The 18,911-nt window shown below is 46.6% G+C and overlaps 7 protein-coding genes across 7 annotated transcripts; 3 read left to right on the plus strand and 4 right to left on the minus strand.

The window, feature by feature from the left end:
• Positions 1 to 2,680: 2,680 nt before the first annotated feature.
• On the plus strand, positions 2,681 to 3,658 carry FOXG_15990 (uncharacterized protein; the record flags this gene model as incomplete). Its single annotated transcript, XM_018396077.1, has 4 exons — positions 2,681 to 3,080; positions 3,125 to 3,269; positions 3,330 to 3,579; positions 3,629 to 3,658. The coding sequence occupies 4 exons, from the start codon at positions 2,681 to 2,683 to the stop codon at positions 3,656 to 3,658; spliced, it is 825 nt and encodes a 274-aa protein (XP_018256341.1).
• Positions 3,659 to 4,243: 585 nt separating this feature from the next.
• On the minus strand, positions 4,244 to 4,468 carry FOXG_22182 (uncharacterized protein; the record flags this gene model as incomplete). The annotated part of the gene is made up of 1 exon (XM_018402580.1): positions 4,244 to 4,468. The coding sequence occupies one exon, from the start codon at positions 4,466 to 4,468 to the stop codon at positions 4,244 to 4,246; it is 225 nt and encodes a 74-aa protein (XP_018256342.1).
• Positions 4,469 to 5,028: 560 nt separating this feature from the next.
• On the minus strand, positions 5,029 to 5,163 carry FOXG_15991 (uncharacterized protein; the record flags this gene model as incomplete). Its single annotated transcript, XM_018396078.1, has 1 exon — positions 5,029 to 5,163. One exon carries the CDS (start codon positions 5,161 to 5,163, stop codon positions 5,029 to 5,031), a length of 135 nt encoding a protein of 44 aa, XP_018256343.1.
• A 237-nt stretch (positions 5,164 to 5,400) lies between these two features.
• On the minus strand, positions 5,401 to 6,100 carry FOXG_22183 (uncharacterized protein; the record flags this gene model as incomplete). Its single annotated transcript, XM_018402581.1, has 3 exons — positions 5,401 to 5,620; positions 5,896 to 5,978; positions 6,035 to 6,100. 3 exons carry the CDS (start codon positions 6,098 to 6,100, stop codon positions 5,401 to 5,403), a joined length of 369 nt encoding a protein of 122 aa, XP_018256344.1.
• Positions 6,101 to 8,525: 2,425 nt separating this feature from the next.
• Positions 8,526 to 9,920, minus strand: FOXG_15992 (uncharacterized protein; the record flags this gene model as incomplete). Its single annotated transcript, XM_018396079.1, has 4 exons — positions 8,526 to 9,015; positions 9,068 to 9,453; positions 9,505 to 9,524; positions 9,689 to 9,920. The coding sequence occupies 4 exons, from the start codon at positions 9,918 to 9,920 to the stop codon at positions 8,526 to 8,528; spliced, it is 1,128 nt and encodes a 375-aa protein (XP_018256345.1).
• Positions 9,921 to 13,537: 3,617 nt separating this feature from the next.
• Positions 13,538 to 14,770, plus strand: FOXG_15993 (uncharacterized protein; the record flags this gene model as incomplete). Its single annotated transcript, XM_018396080.1, has 5 exons — positions 13,538 to 13,621; positions 13,691 to 13,861; positions 14,183 to 14,453; positions 14,589 to 14,700; positions 14,761 to 14,770. 5 exons carry the CDS (start codon positions 13,538 to 13,540, stop codon positions 14,768 to 14,770), a joined length of 648 nt encoding a protein of 215 aa, XP_018256346.1.
• Positions 14,771 to 17,844: 3,074 nt separating this feature from the next.
• On the plus strand, positions 17,845 to 18,301 carry FOXG_15994 (uncharacterized protein; the record flags this gene model as incomplete). The annotated part of the gene is made up of 2 exons (XM_018396081.1): positions 17,845 to 17,936; positions 18,058 to 18,301. The coding sequence occupies 2 exons, from the start codon at positions 17,845 to 17,847 to the stop codon at positions 18,299 to 18,301; spliced, it is 336 nt and encodes a 111-aa protein (XP_018256347.1).
• Between the last annotated feature and the right edge of the window lie 610 nt (positions 18,302 to 18,911).

Consider the following 18,911-nt stretch of genomic DNA (forward strand, 5'->3'; position numbering starts at 1 on the left):
TCATCGACGCTTGTCCAAAAGCCAAGAGGATAGGCTGGCTCTCTGGATTCTCCGTCAGGAGTCCTTGGGCTATGCTCCGTCCCACAGTCAGATCCGCGCTTGTGTCATGGGCTTGTTGAGGCAGCAGGGCGAACATCCCGACTTAGGACGCAACTGGGTGATCAAATTGATTAATCGCCGCGCAGACCTAAAGACCAAGATGGGTAAACGTCAAGAAGCCAAGAGGTTCGACTCTTTCACACCTAGAGCGGTTCATTGGTACTTTGATATCCGGGATGGACAGTATGGCTGGATTAAGCCTGAAAACACCGTCAACGTTGATGAAGGCGGTATTATGACTGGTTTCGGTAAGCGCTTACCACTATTCCTTGACAGTGCTTGAGTTTTGACCGACTAATCCACTTCATTCAGGACTAGATAGCTTGGTTGTTGGAAGCGCGGACCCGAAACGCAAGGCCTTTCTCAAAGGACCACAAACTCGGAATTGGACTTCATTCATCGAAGCTATCACTGCTGACGGCCGCGCTTTGACTCCTGGCATAATATTCAAAGGGAAACAACTCCAGAAACAGTGGTTTCTTGAGGAGTTCAAGCAGATAGCAGACTGGTATTACATAACTTCGCCCAACTGGTGGACTGATGACCACATAGGCATTGAATGGCTTGAAAGAGTTTATCTGCCCCAGACAACACCTGCCGACGAGTCAGACGCTAGACTGATCATTTTAGATGGTCACGGAAGCCATGCAACAGTATGTCCTCCATTTCCCCCATCTCACGATCAGTGCTGAGTGGTGGAAGGATGAATGGATCGCCACGTGCTTTTTGAACAACGTTTCTTGCTGCTATCTACCAGCACACTGCTCTCATGGACTCCAGCCACTGGATACTGGGGTATTTAACGCATTAAAGGTTATATATCGATAAGAGTTAGAAAAGTTCGCTTTATTAATTGATTCCACTCCAATAGACAAGGTTAATTTTATTAGGGCCTACGCTAAGGCTTGCTGAATTAGAATGACTAAGAAGAATATACTGTCTAGCTGGAGGGTCACTAGAAACTGGCCCATTTCACGTGCAAAAGCATTACAGCACCCTGAAATCCAATAAGATAAGCCAAACGGCAGCCCAAGAGTGACTCCTGAACCCAGGCCATATCTTGGCTCGGACGATACGCCACAGACGAGCCGTCAAATTCGTGATTGGCTTGAACAAAACATCAAAGACGCGGAGACGGTATAACGTGATAGCCAAGGGCTTTGAAGCTCACCAGCAGACAGTAGCGGCGCATACGCAGAGGATTGCCAGCCTAGAGGAAGAATTGGCTTGGCTGAAAAGAGGGAAGAAGAGGAAGGCGGTGCCGAATCCTAACAAACGTTTTATGACTCTTGGAGAGACTCTAGCTGGTAAGGAGCCCATACCAGAAGGGGCGACTCGTTATACGCCTGTCGGGGTGGAATTTGTCTCTTCAAGCGAGCAAGAGTCAGAATCGGAGGCTGGTTCTGTCATCGAAGTCAGAGAGGAAAACATACCCCACCAACCAACCAGGCGGTCGCGGCGGATGGTGAAAAAAACCAGAGTACAATAGATAAATCTACTTATGACTCATTAAATGAATGATTTTACGCATTTCTGTCAAATTGGTCAAATTCTGTGTAAGTGAAGTTGATGAGTTTTGGTAGAGCTTTTTTGATTTTGCCTGGCGAAAGAGGGGTGGTGGCGAGAGGGGTTGTGGATGGTATGACACTAAATCAGCCGTCAACGGAAGTGTTCCCCCGTATGTCATTTTCAAGAACCAGCCCGTTACCACCCGCATTTCCTGATACCTCAGTGTCCGAAATGCATCGGAGTCTTTCGAATGATAGAGTTGTCACTTTCCCTGTTAACTGAATAAAAGACTCCATTTCCGGTGGCTGAGGCTTGTCGCAAGATTGGATTTCCACGTATTGACCGCAAGCCGTCAGATTGTCATCACGTTGTAATTGCTTCAGGAATACGAGATTGACTCTGGCTCCTTGCCGCGTCATGTTCTACGTAAGAAGTCGTGAAAAGGAGGTTTGAATATTCTCTTTGAGGTTACCATCGTGATAGCGCTTACGGAGTCCTACGGACTTCGAGTGCCAAGCCCGGCGAACATCGCCAAACCACCCCGGTTGATATCTATAGACCCTGGTTCCAGCTTACGTGTAGAACAGAAATGGTTGTAAGTCAGAACAGCAACTTGCGAATCTTTGCAGCTCTCTTAAGAATTATGAAAAGTTGAAGTATTAACGTAAACCTACCTACAGTGGCGTAGGCTATAAATCGCCCTTGCTCCCTTCTTGCTCTTAGGTAGTCTCAACAAAGACCAAGCAGATTCATACTCTCCCATCCAATACTGTCTTTCTTCTGATTCAATGTATTTCATCTTGTTGCTTTTTTTCTCGGGCATTGTCTTGGCCGCCCGCCTCTGGTTATATGCCCCAGACACGGAGCCGATGCTCGATACGCAGTGATCGGCATCGAAAAGGGCTCACTGCCTCCTCTTGACGACATCTGCTGCCTCAACGACTTTGAATGGGCTGCTCAGAATGTGCTCAACTCGAGCCTCTATGCTGCTCTGTCCGGTGGCGCTGGTACTGAAGGGTCGTAACGCATGAACCAGGAGGCATTCCAAGCGTACAGATTCCGCCCTCGCACCATGGTTGACATCCTGTCAGTCGACGAGACCTTTACGACACACATGTTGGGTTACAACTTTTCCCTGCCGTTTTTTATCACCTCTTGCGGTGGAGGCGGATACCTACACGAAGACGGCGAGTTAAACCTCATCAAGGGTGCCTCTAACCAGAATATTCTCTATATCGCCTCTATGAGCGCCTCCAAGAGCCAGGAGGAGATTGCCGACGCAGCAGCCGATGGCCAAGTCTACTTCCAGCAGTTCTACAACAAGGGCTGGGACGGTGCCAAGCTCAAAAGCTATCTCGATAGCGTCGAAAAGTACGGCGCCAAAGCGATTGCCTTTACTATTGATTCGGCTGGTGATGGTGACCGATGGAAGGCTGCCCGCTGGGGGGTGGTTCAACTGATTCTGCTGCTACGTGCATCACCTGGGATTACTACGACAAACTCAAGATCATAACAGACCTGCCTATTCTCTTGAAGGGCATCACTACCGCTGATGATGCCAAGAAAGCTATTGAACACGGCGTTGATGCTATTTACCTGTCAAATCACGGTGGGCGTCAGCTCGACGGAGCACCCTCTGGCTTCGAGACAGCGCTTGAGATGTATGTCCTAGTTAATCCAGCTTATTTGAACATGGAGCATCTTCTAACAAATTAAAACAGATTCCAGGAAGCACCTGGGGTCTTTCAGCAGATCGAGGTCTATGCCGACGGCGGTGTTCGGTCCGCGGGCGACGTCCTCAAGCTACTCGTGTTGGGTGTCAGAGCAGTCGGTGTCGGCCGTTCATTCATGTACTCTCTTGTCTATGGGACTGATGGAGTTATCAAGGCTGCCGAGATCCTGAAGCATGAGCTAACCATCAATGCTCAGAATTTGGGCCTTGGTAATCTCGGCGATATCGATGGGACATATGTAAGTAACAGTTGTTCCTTGTATGGAGTTATGCTAACATGTACCCCAGCTTCAAAGGAGGATGTTTCCGTCTTTGTAACAAGTATACCAATGGGTTGAGGTTTTACTATTAAGCTGGCGAGGGTTATCCAAGCCACCAATTCAAGCCACATTAATGCTTAAGAAGCATCATGTCGCAGTTAGATAGATAGATAGAGTTTATTACGCCCGGGAGAACGAATCTCATAGGACCAGTAGGTACCCTACTTCTCGTGCTAAGTCTTTTCCGTTTTAGTCTTGCTTGACTCTGTTTGACATGCCTGCTTGAATGCCGACTTCTTCAAGTGTTCATCATCCCATCTTCAGCAGCCAAAGCATGGTCTGTCAACTTGAGGCTATTCAATGCTAGTAGCCAACTGTGATGTTAACTGGTATTAATATTTAATATGTTCTGTCTTCCCTTCTTAACTTAGTCTTCCCCTTGCCATCGCAAACTTAACTGTCGCTCGCACCGCCTCTAGGTTGGGTGCCCATTTAGGTCCATCTGCAGCCGACTTGCCACCCAGAAAGAAAGAAAAGTTTCCTATTATGCCTTACCCTACCCTGTCGCATAACTTCACGCTCCGTCTCCTATCTTGTGTATCGGAACAGGAAATATTCTATCGTCTCTGGTGCGCGTCTGCACTCACATATGCCCCATGGTGAGGCCGTCGTCTTGGGATGGTATCCACATCATCTTGACCCTGTTATTTCCATTTCCCAGTCGCTTGACGTGCTCATAGATCTGACGAACGGTGACCTGGCCGGACTGCTGTCGCGGTCGCGTGATTGCTTTGAGTGAAGACTGGCTACTCAATAGTATAGTAAGGTCCCGACGTTGCAGATCATCGGGCATGCATCGCAATGCCATTGCTATCGCCTCCAGCTCGGCCGTGTGCCGCGGAAAATATGACGTAGGACTACCGCGAAACAAATTATCCACTAACTTAGTTTAGAGATTTTTAAGAATAGGGAAGGTAAAGTGCTCAGCGGTGCAGATATATGACTAGCATTTCCCCTGAGCTAAGGGACCACCAGGATACGCAGGTCCTCAGATATCTATATCAGACGCAATCAATATAGATTCAGAAGGGCTTTAACAAGTAGAGTATATCGTCATATAATCTTAGTACTATTTGGCTCTCAGTTTTTCAAGCTTCACATTCTGTGCGTGACTTGATCTCTGCGCTAATTCCCATGTGCTGACCACCGAATCTAAACTACAGGCAGGAGTTACACTCACATTAAGTCTAAGATATCTGCAATGACTCAACCGCATCCCAAGGTCCAAAAGATTCCATGTATACTCAGTTTCCGATAAAATCTTGAGTGTATTTAACTATCCGTTTGGTTTAGATCGAAGTATTGTTGGTAGTCACAAGACAATAAAAACTCTTAGTCATCCTTAGCTTTCCCAACTTCCCCAAGTCATCAAATGTTGATCACAACCTTCCCCAAGTTATGTTTCTTCCATTGATACTGATAAGTGTCCTTGTTGTCATCAAAAGAAAAGACCTTAGAGTCAACAACGGGGTAGATCTTGGCCAAGTCAATTGCTCGATTCATTTCCACAAATTATTGCTTAGATCAAACAAAAACACCTCGCACTATGCAGATATAGTTCAGGGCATCCATCAAAGGTGGTTGCTTGTCGCTATCAGCAGAAGTCAAGAATCCAATAATAGTGATAAGACCCTTAAGCTTGATAGCCTTGAATAATTGGGCGATGCCAGCGGTACTGCCGATGTCGAGAATATGATCGAATCCAAGGCCTCCACGAGTCAGGGCATGAGCCAACTCGCCCTAACTAGAATCCTTTCGGTAGTTAATAATATAACTAGCACCAAGCTCCTTGAGAGTTTCAGCCTTCTCATTCGATGGCATAGTGGAAACAACAGTGGCAACTGCGGCAGCAGCAAATTGAATTGCAGCCAAGCCGGCGCCACCTGTTCCCTGGGTCAAAACCCAATCACCAGCCTTGATTGCCTTAGAATGGATAATAACTAGGATCAAGAAAACCACCCTTAGGGTCCCGAGTCAGACCTAATGTAGCACTGTACATAGCTTCATTTTGCAACCAGGTTGAAAATAGGGGGTATATCACATCGTATAATCCTCGGCCTATGTGACCCTCAGGGTAATTGAAGGGTCGTTAGGAGAATCTCGTCATAGTAGGTAAATACGAACCTATCAAACGATAAAAACTAGTTCATCATTTAGGAAAAAATCAAGAGCTTCAATGTAGTTAAAATCCCTTATTGAATGTGATACCCGAGACGGTGTGCTGCTTTGACCTACAGCCCTTTTGAGTAGTATCTAGTAGGGTTAGAGATGACATCGCTCTGCGAATTCAACTGCTTGGCATGTGCTTCTGTTTTGCGCTAAGTTTTGCAAGAAACATGGGGGCAAACAGATGACGCTAGGGCAAGGATGGTACTTGAAGATTGTCACGCTGTTGGTGGTGGGGGCTGTGAAGTTGGCGGTGTGGAGGGTGCAGCTTCATTGGTTTGAAAGGGCCGCCAATGTATGAGTCGTTTGCGCCCGCAAAGAGGGTCGTCGTGGTGGGCTTGGTTCTTGTCGCCGTGTGGGAGGTCTGGTCTCGGCCGGGTGAAGCCGAAACGGTAAAATTCGCGGATCGCCAGTGGTTCCGACGAAGGCGCCCCCTCTACACCGATCTGCATGTCTAATTGGCCCCCCCTTGCGGCTACCCCGTGGGGAACTAATTTGAAGGCGGACGTAGTACAGCACCATTGACATCAATACACTGTATTAGTGACGTCTTGCACTAATCTGAACCTGGCGAATATGCGAGGATACCTTATTAGGGGGGCTGCAAGTCGCCCAAGGCCACTTGACTAGCAAAAGTCGGATTGATTTGCAAAAGAAATCAAGGTTCCTCAGTTTAGGCAAAGGTCTTACGAGAGTGTATATACCCTTGTTTCAGTAAATAACTACACCTACTATGATAAAGGATATTATAACCCTGCTTGCAACTCCGCTTCATCGCCAAATTAATGAGATGATTACAATTTGAGTTCAAAAGTATCGGAACGCCCTACCTCCAACCACCTCATTCCATTTGCATGCGATAATTTTACTTCTAATGAAATCAATCAATTTACAATAAATCAATATATATGATATATTAAATGAAAGCCCTGCTTTCTCTCTCTAATATTAGGTATACTATCTCTATACATAAATACGGGCTTTAAGTCTACAGGGCAGAGACTAAATAAGGTTATTAATCTCTTCCGTTGTAATCTCCGCCCACGCCAACCTTATATATCTAACCAATTCTTGGATATTAGATTCATTCTTCTTTAGGTTTTCTAAGTAAGGGTAATACTTCCATATTTTAGACTTAAAAGCTTCCTAATATGCTTAATAGAGTTAAGATCCGGCGAATATGCAGGCCAGTTAATCTACTTAATTAATTGCTTTAATAACCAATTAGTCGTTAACTGCGGAGTATGAATTCTTGCGTTATCCTGCTGGAATTATTGCGTGCCGTTGTATATAGGAAGTAGCCCTTTTATTAAAGCTAGTTAATAACTTTGTAATATATATCCTCTTCTTCTGGCCGCGTTATCGCGGATTATAATTGTATTGTCGGATTATCCACCTCCCTAGATTGCTCCCTAAAGTATAGTTGATATTTTAGACTTCTCCTAAACTGTGAGATTAATAAATAGTTTTATAAACTTCTCGTAAGTCTTACAGAATAGCCAGTCTTGTTTATAGTTAGGTTAAGACTAAATTATAGACTTATCAGAGAAAATTATCTAAAGTCGTTATTAGTTTAGTGAAACCTTCCTGAGCTTAAGTGGTACTTCATCTTTGATTGTCTCTATCTCTATCAATTCATTAATATTGTCCTTCCAGCCTTGATACTATGAAAGCCGCTGTCGTGCTATTTCTATTGATAATGGTATTAGCTGGATTACTATTTATTTGTGACCATAGTGAAGGCAGATAACTCAAAATAGTATAGATCGTGAGAACTTGCTACCCAGCGTATCAACAATCACCTTATATGTGATACGGCAGTCCTATTTGAGTGAGAGTAATATATACCGGATCTCCTAAATTGTGAGTTTCCGGGGATGTCCGGGTCTTGGACAATTGTCCAGTTTCTCATTGTCCAGCGTTAAACTATCCTTGCGACAGATGGTGGTGATCACTTCGCGTCGCGCGCGATATCACGGTATGACCTTCCTGTCTCTACGTTGCGAACGATGAGAGCTTTGGCCACTGGACTTAGCTCCTGTTTAGGGGGGCGATTGGCGCACACTTACGCTAGGATTCCTCGACTTGGACTTTCCATTTGTTATAGTTGTAGATAGTTGAAGATGTAGAGTCTGTCGCGTGGCGAGGTGGTGGATTACGTTGCGGTGTGTTCTGATACTTTTGGACACTTATTTTAGCTTAAACACTATCATGTAACTCGCCCACAACTGTTGCAATTCTACACCAATCTGCGATAAAACTAAATTAATAGAGAGAAATCTTCAGAAGAAACTGTTATTCGAAAATAGATCAATCTAGTGACTGGAAAGCCCGACCTTTTACTCTTTACCGCACCATCAAGAAAGCTGCAGACAAGCTAAGGGTATTATATTTTAATCAAGACTTTATGGCTAAGATAGTCCCATCTGCTAGTGGCTGGGATGTGGATACTATGTAAGGAACTATGCAATCTCTTGATGTCTTACATAACCTAACCCCATTGTATAATCTCTTAATAAAGGGCGAAGTTAAAACATAGGAAACAAGAAAATATCACTTTCATCTTATAATGAGAAGACGCATCGAGGGAAAAATTCACGACTGGTTATTGACCACGTTATCCTTATTCTCGAGCGAATGCCACGCCTCTTGTTGGCTCGAATATTTGTAGAAAGACCTATTGCCTTCTGGCCGCCGTGCTAGTTGTCCCTCAGCGGTCTGGTATCATCGTCCTCCTTGCTTGCAAATCCGTTCTCACGGAAGCTAGCGACACTACCTGTGCCATGGCTGCTTGACGTCTGCTCGGCATCAATGCAAATTTCTCGTGTAGTGTGAATAGCTGTCCCCACTTGCAAATCTGAACACGAATATCGGCTAGCAAACTTGTCTGCGTCGCTCATCGTCTCTTGATTACGATTGGCAGCAGTCGCCCCATTTGGCATTTCCCGCAGTTCAATAGAAACTGCATCTGATACGTCGTCAATCTCCTCCACCAACGTCCTTTGATTCCTGCTGACAGAAGCGAAGCTTTTGTTTGGGAGTCCAGTACATCCTTCCTCGGCATGGCTGAAAGCACCCTCGGAGATGACGCCACAGTCGCGTTTCCTAGCGACCTTGCTTATTAGATCAGCCATGGACATCTCGATTTTGAGCTTGACAATATAGGCAAAGGGATGGAACTGCATGTAACTAAAGCTGCTGTTAGCGTTGTTGTCCACACTCTATTATATACTTGACTTACACGAATGTGTTGTTTAAACTCATCATGGAAATAATGAGAACGTCCATGCTAAGAGAGAATCCAACGATACATATGTTGAATTTTACTAGACTTCTATACTTTGTCAGGCCATGCATTACTAAGTTGCGTTGAACGATTCTGATGAAATAAAAGTTCAGTGCTCCGTCGACAATCAGATAGATCGCCTTCTCAACACGGTCCCACCACTCGTTGATCCAGATATATCTCTCTGAAATTTGTAGACGAGCGGGAATCCAAATGTTGTAAACCGAAATATTTACAGCGGTAATTAAAACTGCAACACCGACTTTGAGACGGTAGGCGTGTTTTTTATCCGTAAGAAGGATGGAACAACGGTTAATAATAATTTGGAGGAGGAATTGGACCTGGTCAGATTAGCATTGATAATCAATTTCACGAGGATAACCGAAGCATACTTGAAGGGCCCATGTGGTAACTGCTAAGATTAGCATCTGTTACAAAAAGGGCTCCAAAAAGGCGGACATACGAATAGTAAAATAAAATGCAAAACTAGAGACATTGGAATGTTAGCACTTCGAAATCCGTAAATGGGAGTTGAGCCCAACCTGGGGGGTATATAGCCTTTCAAGTGTAACCAACAGATAATACTGAAGATGAGGCAGACAAGAATCTCCAGCCATATCATCCACACATAAGCGTTGCGGAAAATGCTAAGGCGATGCCTCTTGTAAATATGCTTTGTTTGCTTCATAGCAGTCCAGGTTGTGAGCCAGCCGAAGCCAATTGTGAAGCCCCAGGCAAGTGAGGCGACAACTATATCGTCTTCAGTGACTTCTTGAAGCACATAGTGGGGAGAGAGGAGGGTAATCATGATGGATCAGGTAGGAAGACAGCAGTAACAGGAATGGATCACAACTCTGGCAAACGTTCGATTGCAAGGCACCAACAACCTGTATATTATAGCAATGGAGCCCTGCGTATTCACATGCGCAACTTCAGGCTACTGCACAGTGTGGTGTTCCTAGGAGCTGGTAGGCTCGCAACTTACTTTACAAAGAGCGCCATAGCCGTCGTTACGACACCTCTTTGCAAGTTATCCATAAGGCCTGGAGATGGCCAAAGCTTATTGACCTACATCATTCTCGCTGGTCTGCTGCCTGAGTCATACCAGTCCTCTCTCATTCAGTTTAGAGATGCCCTATCATGCTCCTTCGGTATATTCCGTCAGCTCCCCCTAGCCGCGCAGATGACAGGGTTCGCAGGAGATGAAGTCGGCGCCACTAATGAGGGGAATTGCGGAGAATGTTGCATCGTAGAGGCATGTGTTCTCGCAATTGTGGAGGATGGGCAAATCGGCTCAGAATAGCATGCTTTCAAGACCCAAGGTCAACATTCTGGAGTAAGTTCAGCCGTCACATCGGTAGACAGGGGTTAGATTTCCTATTGATTAACCGCAGGGCTCTTGGTCGGTGCTAGTCTATCCCATATTCATAAGCTTTACACACAGACACCAAAAACCTAATCCTGTGATTAGTGGCGCAGTACATGTCCTAACTGGTCTAGTTATCTCTTTGAGCGGCACAAGACTGCAAAAGAGGTCACTTTCCCCACCTTTCTTAGGTAATCACAGCAGTACAAGCGGGGTACGGGATGTTCCTCAAGGGACGCATTTTTGCCAAAACATCATACAAATCAATAAAAATCTGTCTCAAGTAAAACTATGAGCTCTTCTTCAATTCCCGATCAATTACAAGATAGCCTAGATGATCACAGCTTTCACACTCACTCACAGCGGGGCCCCGGTGAACCCCACCGGGGTGCCTAATTTTCCGCCCGAAGAAGGCAGAGGAAATCATTTTACGCCTTTCAACATAGAATATCGTGATTTTCAGGTCAAATCTCTACCCAAGGAACCACTCGAATTATTCCAGATCTTCATACCTATTTCCCATGTACAGTTATGGATTAAATACACTAACGACTGGATCACTTATCTCATCGAAAATGCCATTATTGACAACTGAAATAGCCCCCTTTCCAAACACTCCCGTATCCTTCAGTGGGACGGCCTCTCCACCGCAACAGCATATGCATGGATCGGGATCATGACTTACCTAGGAATTCATAGGAAAAACTCGATCAAAGACCATTGGAAGTCCTCTAGGCTTGGAGATCAGCGCACTCCTCAATCCAATAATAAAAGTTTATGCCGTTACGGAAGTTCGAGCTGATTACACGGTATTTCCGCACTTTTGACTACACATAGCTCGATGTGCGTGATGAGGGCGATCTTCCAAAGACCTTCAAAGCGGCTGAACCATGGTTTGATCACATACAGAAGGCGTCTGCCGAGCTCTTTATTCCAGGGACTAGCCTAACTATAGATGAGTATATGGTCCCTTTCAAAGGCAGATTCAAAGAGACAACAGTCATCAAGAATAAACCTGCGCCCGTAGGGTTCAAAGTCTGGGTTATTGCGCAACACGGCTTCTTTCTGCGGTGGCTTTGGCACGTAAAGGCATCACCATACAAAGCTATTACCGTCGAGCTACCTTTGCCGAAGACGCAGGGCAAGAAGGTAAAGCTACAGACCACAGTAGCTCTTAGCAATACACAGAGCGTCGTTATCTACCTATGCAATTTGCTGCCAAAGCAGACATATCACGTCTTTACAGATAACCTCTTCCGTGCCCTTCGAGAAGCCGGCTGTGGAGCTACAGGCACGGCACGACCTAACTGCGGCATCACGCCTGAGTTAAAGCATGCCAAAGAGAGGAATAAAGCCGGCAAAGGCTCCCTCCTGCAGTATAACGAGGTCCTCGCGATCCCTACAAAGGGTAACAAGGTACAGATTTTATACGGTCTTTATATATAATTTCCCCTACTAATCTGTCTCTTCGAGGTCATGCAAATCGGCTGGAAAGATAGCAGTATCGTGCATTTCCTTTCAACTGTGCAGACTGGGGCTGAAGGCGGCCGTATATCTAAAAATAGGAAATTCCCTCCCAAAAAAAAAGGCACGAAGTCAGAGTCACAGCGCCTCCAACAGGTCTTTGGTGGTGATACCTTCAAAGTCATACCTATTCCTTCCGTTGCCGCTGAGTATAACGATGAAATGAATCACGTTGACCGCGGTGATCAGTTGAGATCATATACAACGTATGAGTATCGATTTCGCCGTGGTCCTTGGCAAGCGCTGCTTTGGGGATTCCTCCTTGATGTTGTACTTGTGAATCGCTTCATTCTACAGCTAAAATCACCACATCCCCATTGGAAGCCCTATACGACTCTAAAAGACTGGAAGGAATGCATCTACAACGCCATTTTCAACCGATATGCCGGGGAAAGTCAGGCAAGGAAGAGGAACCGTACAGGAATGGAAGAAGACATCGAAGATGATGAAGCACGGCAAAAACACCTGCAAAGAGATATCAACCATGTCTTTAGGGATAAATTCAGCTTGCCTAGCTTGCAAGGGCTTCAGGCAGGGGCAGCCTCGACCCTTTAAAAAAGGAAGGCAAAAGGAAGCTATTTACAGCCGATATCAGGAAATGCATCAATTACGCGAACCCGATACGACTGTAAAGTATGCAAAGTGGCAATTTGTAACAATGAGATCTGCCAGTACTTCTACTACACGCAAATTTAGGTGTGTGCAGAAGTACCTTTTGTTTCGTTCATTTTGATTGGATCTACATCCCTGTCGGTACCCCGCTGCAGTCTTGTGCTGCTCAAAGAGATAGGAAGGCATTGACGGAAGGTACTGCTCTTTCTTCTTCAAATTAAGTGTAAAGTTGCAGGGTGGAAATGAGGCATGTAAGTGGTGGGTGGGACGATTCCAGACTTTTGGCCTGTCATTTTAATAACCGAGCTAATGCAGGCATGTTGAAGCGCTACCCTCAACTCGACCAAACTGTTAAGTAAAAAGGGTTGATTGTGTTGTTGTTGTTAGTTCTAAATTACATGTATCCGAGAGGAGCACAGCTCCTTACATAGTATCCACATCCCAGCCACCAGCAGATCGGACCACCTTAGTCACACGGTCTCAACACAAACTACTGGAACATCCCGTATCCCCCGCTATCACTACACTTGCTTTATTGGAACATTCGAAAAGACGTTTGTGGCAGTTGCGCCTCAACATGGATCTTGACTCGATCAATCCCAATACTAATCCCGCTCGCAGAGGCCCGAGCACAGCCGTGGCGCAACAGACGATGCCCTCACCAATAGCACCCATGGATCGAGTCAGTTCCCAAATTCCCCGCGTTCCTTAGCTGTGCATCCGGGATCCATACGTGCCGTGTCCCGCTAGAGAAGGGGGACGACACAAGCTAGACGCGCAGATCAGGAGCCCACTTATGTCGCTAGATGTCCGCGTCCTGGAAATGTAACCTTCCCTAGCGATGTCATCCCTCCCATGCCGCTCTTCACTATTTTCTCACTCTGTGGTGTGATCTTCAGTGATTTACATCAGCCAGCAGCACCATGTTGTCGCAGTCTCGTGACATCGAGAGTGCCAAACGCGATGAGGCGGGACCCAAGTACAGCGCTGAGTCCATGCTGGTAATTGTATGCCTCTATCTCCAAAGCTTCAATCGGTGAATAGATTGATGTGCTGATGCTAACGATACCATCTAGGTCTGTGCTACCCTGGCGCTGTGCAATGCCGTCGAACTTCTGACGCTTATCTTTATGACCTTCAAGCGATGCGCAGGTCTCTATTTCTGGAGCATTCTTCTGGCGTCGTTTGGCGTCCTTCCTTACTGCGCGGGCTGGTTGATTGTCTACTTCGATATTACCCACGACTATGTGGGTATGATCATCGATAGCATCGGCTGGGTCCTACTAGTCTCTGGTTAATCCGTGGTCCTGTATTCGCGGCTCCATCTGGTCGTTACCGATGCCAAGGTACTGCGGGCGGTACTCATCATGATTATCGTCAATGGCGTCGTATGGGTAAGATCTGGACCTTGAGTAGTTCTTCTTTACAGCTACTAACTAAACCTCAAGCATATAAGTATAACAGTCGTCCTATTCGGATCGCCCTATAGCCCACACGAGAGCCGACGCGGATTCAACGCTGTCTTTAATGTTCTGGAGAAAGTCCAGATGACGTGTTTCTGCATGCAGGAACTTATCATTTCCGGTATATATATCTGGAAGACGATTAACATTCTCAAGACAGCACTCGGCAATACGCGACGTATCCTATGGCAGTTGTTCGCCATCAACTTGATCATAGTCATCATGGACTTCACTCTTCTCATCATCGAATACGAGAACTTCTACGTTTGGGAGCAGGGCATCAAGGTAGTAACATGCTCGATCAAGCTCAAGCTGGAGTTTGCCGTCCTTGGTGAGCTCATCGACTTCATCTGCCATCGCGGCGGAACCCAGTCAGGTTCGAACCGGGATTATCGAAATACTAGTGCTTTTGTAGAACTTTCTGCTGTCCGAAAGGATGACAATAAGGACTCATGCAACAAGACATATCCAGTGCGTCGTAAAGACACTGAAACAAACAAAGTGATCGTAGCTTCGAACACGGTGCCAGACGATGCTGCGAGTGACGAGATTCGTGTCGTAACCAGGGTTGATGTCGAGAGTTTATCCACCTTTCCAAGGGATGATCAAAGCACTGATGAACTGTACGATCACACTATTGCAAAATCCACTGAAATTGAATGATATATGGTATACATATGTAGATTGGTATAATAGTAATTAATTACATCAGACACGAAGAAACAGTATCGGCCGTGGTACATACATGCCTTGCTTTATAGACAGCTCAGCTACTTTTAGGCTTGTCGAGTTTTGGCGATTCGTTGTCAAAGTGCAAAAGAGTGTATTGTGCCCAGTATTCTATCTCGTTCCATTGCCAGTGTTACTCAACCCCTAAGTGGTTCTGCTCTCACATGTACTCCATCTCCATGGTGTATCTATCGCAATCCACGCTTCACCCGCTAACTCCTGTATTTACCCCGCAACCCCCCGCATTCCACTTTCACTTGAAAGAGGCTTCTCAATACAGAACCTCCAAGCAAATTTCAAGTCAAAGCGGTGATCTAGCCCTTTGATTGGTTGATATCTTTACCTTCTTTTCTTCATGAGTTTCGAGTTCAACCTTATTTGAGGGATCTGAACGCGTCGACGCGCGCATGACGTGTATCATGGTTATCTATCTAACTTTCAAGGGAATTTGCGCTTTGTAGAGTTGAAAGAATTCATCATAGCACCGTATCTCTTTAAGCGGCACAAGACTGCAATGCCGTCACAACAGGGGGACCAGACCAATCAAAATGAGCTAATTAGCTGATATAGGCCAGCTTGTACTCTCATTGCTATGGAAGGTTAATAGCCAATTAGACTAGCTGGATTAGATAGCTATACCGCAATAGAGATAGACCAGTTACAGAGGAATAACAGCCTTTTCAGAGCTGCCCCTGGCAGATTCTTTGTAGCCTTCTTGTACGTGGGGTCAAGTGGGGCGAGTGACCTGTAGCAGCCTTGTGCCGCTCAAAGACATAACTTCTCTCTTGATGCCCCGCCTTATTACCGTTTATATGATCATCGTCACTCCTCGATTACGCTAGCTTCATTACCGTTCAGGAGGTTGCGTATTTCTTCTTTGATATGCTCTTTATACCTCAACTATCGCCAAGTCAACCCGGCCTTTCGAACATGCGTCCGTACCACAATGAAGATGAACCGATCACATGCGCGAAACCCCAATATCACATGTTATGTGCACGCTCTATCTTGCGAACCTATTTCTTTCTTGCCTCTTCCCCGCCGGACCTTTCCCCCGGACCGGGAAGCCCGTCGGCCGTTAAAGTTAAACCTCTCCACTTCAGACGCCTAACTCTCTTTAGATTCCCTTGGGCAGCGTTAAGGCGTACCTATCCCCATAATAGCTAAACAGTACTTCAATCTCGCAAATTGTGCTCTTGACTAGGTATCTTATTAAGTCTCTTTTTGTCATTGGCTTATTATTGGCCAAGGTACGCCCATAAGCCTTAGTACTGTCCAAGGATAGGAGCACATTATGGCGAGAAATGGATACTTGAACGCGGCTGCTGGCCAATAATATGGCCAGGGCCAACTGTTCGGAATACGTTTGTCCGGGGCATTGGAAAGACTGATGAACTCGTCGATTGTAGTGGAGTCGCAGAGAATTTCCGGCGCGACGACACTTTCGCTGGAATGAGTAAAAGGCGGGCTTTGCCGTCCGTATCAACATACCTTGACTAACTACCTTCCCATCGTTGGCTGCTGTCTAGCACTACTGTCGAAATATATATTCTAGCCACCTCTAGGGCGACCCTCGTACGGCTACCCCAGAGGTGATCCAGTGGGGACGACCCGTGCCAGTTCGAGTGAAAGCATCGCGTCCTCGATGAACAGAGTCGATAACACTAACACCAAAGCTCTTAAATGAATGCTAAATGCCTTCTGGTACCCCCGTAGCTTGTATTTAACTCAACAATTTCGGCCATTGCAGTCTCATACGGAGGGCGGCTATTATAGGCACGAGCTACAGCCTTCCTCTTCTGGACGCAGATGGAAGACAAATCAGCTAGGCAACCCAAGTAACGGTCGAAAGGTTGCAATTGAAATTGTGGGATCTCTTTCTAAACCCCTGCCAGCAGCGTTACGTTAAATATTGCACAGAAGTTGACGAGGGGACTCATAGCGCCACAGAGGCTGGACCGCTTTGACTTTTTAGAGGGAGCAGGTGGAGGCCAAAGCGCGAGAAAACGAAAGTTTACGCTATGTTTCAGAGAGCTGGTAGCTCACTGGGAGTCACCAAAGCAACGAGAGCATGAAATCATCAGTCAATTAGCACCGTTCTACCAATGCCGATAGCTTTTCGGGCCCCCAGGTTCGAAGCCTTGTCAAATGACGGTCAGGACAGAGAACTTGATAAGAAATAGTGACTATTAAATCTCGGGCTGACATTGAGATTAGCCCATATTACATAGTGCCTAGCTGTGTCCGGTTGCGATCTAAGCGCGACGATGCGAATGAGCGTTTGACACCTCTAAGCCTGGCATCGATTCATGTGAAACAACGTGCTCCCAAGGCCGTGCATTGAACATGACCATCCGTAGTTATTGTTAGGTCATGTTCTCAGTCTAACCGGTGATATTAACCTCTCAGGTGACTCGTCGTGTGAATACCACGGTGTTTACCTGGAGCTTCCTGTATCGACTTGATGCCAATTCATCCTGGTGTCCTCTGTGTCCCGGGAGGGGCTTCTTGCTAGGTTGTTGCAATGCAGCGTACCGATAGAGCGATTGCAGAGGTTGCTGCACAGCCAGGACCAGCCTTGTCGCTAGGACTATGACGAGGTGTGCGACAAGGGTAACTGATATGAAAGGGAATTCTTTTTCCAGGGGAACCCCATGCTTGTTGACGCTTGTTTCAATTTCCTTTTTTGATGCGGTCGTGGCCCACTGCATCACTGTCACTTCCAGGTCAGAGTAAAAGTCAACTCATCAGGCTGGGCTGGAACGGTGCGCCGGAGGTATGAGGCCAAAATACCGCCGTTGTCTTGCACCGCCACACGAAAACGGGGGCGTGTGTCTTGCCAATCATCCCCACTGGGGTCTGGTGAGGCGCTCACCATGTCCTGTGGGTAGAGGAACTCCCACACTCCCCTTCTCCCAGTCCTGATGGTGCCCTGTATCTTGCGTCCTGGGCTGCTTCACTCAGATTACCTTACACTCGGCAGCACAAATATCAGACCGGCCAGGAATACAAGAGGCACAGCGACCTCCTTCTTCCCCATGAAGAAGTCATTGATCATTCTCACCATCGACTCATCAAGAACCTGTTTAGGCACTCGCCATCTCCACTTTCCAGCTTGTGCTTCCTTGCAGTACGTCTCGCGCCAATCAACTCTCATACAACTACTATCACTACTGCTCGATCTTACTCAACACTACCAAACCCCACGAGCTGTGCCAATCCTACTCGGATCTCTTCACAACTATTTGAAGCTACTCAAGCTACACCACACCACAATCAACATGCCTGCTCAGCGACCTTCGCAACTCCCTCCTTGCCCCGGCCCGCCTCCTAGCCGCCCTCTGCCTCCACTGCCCAAGCAAGGCTAAGCAGATGGACAACCCCAGCGGCGGTCGAATGACAGACTTCTTTCGTCGGCTCGACCTCTGGAAATCATCGGCTTTAGTCTCCGCCTCTTACAACAACATGACTCTTGGCTTTGACCAGTTCCAGTAGGTGCAGCAACCTCTCGTCCTTGGTTGCACAGGCAATGGACAAGGTTCGCTCTGGTCTAGCCAGGCCTTCGCGATGGCGCGCGTGCGCATATGCACATGCGAGTCCCGCAACTCCAACACAACCCGAACTCGTTTCCGCATGCACCTCATTAATCACAACCATATTGGGTTCTTGTGAGCTGACCTTGACTCGGTCAGTCATCTGCTAATAGAATCGCCCCCTCATCTCATCTATTCGGCCGTCGAATCAATCTACCTGCCTCTACCGGATCTTCACAAAACCGTTCTGGGCCGCTCAGCCAACCCAGGCGCTCACGACCCGGCCACATGACCGACCTCTTATAGCCACACACTTCTTTCGTCCTTTTTGGTTGTACCGACCGGACTTTTTCAACTTCACTTCTTTGCGTGCACCTTCCATCACAAGCGCATCACCGTTTCAATACCCCTTGTCACCATCTAATCACGTTGACTTTAATCCCACTTTTCCCCTTCTCTACTTCATTTCATCACTATTCGGGAGGAATTTGTTCCACGGGTTTGAGGAGCTGTATAGATAGAGAGGCATTATCACAGCGTCTTACAAATACACCGCAAAGTCTGCTGCGTTA

This window comes from Fusarium oxysporum, genomic scaffold, assembly GCF_000149955.1.
Source record: "Fusarium oxysporum f. sp. lycopersici 4287 supercont2.30 genomic scaffold, whole genome shotgun sequence".
In the NCBI taxonomy this organism is placed as follows: Eukaryota; Fungi; Ascomycota; class Sordariomycetes; order Hypocreales; family Nectriaceae; genus Fusarium; species Fusarium oxysporum.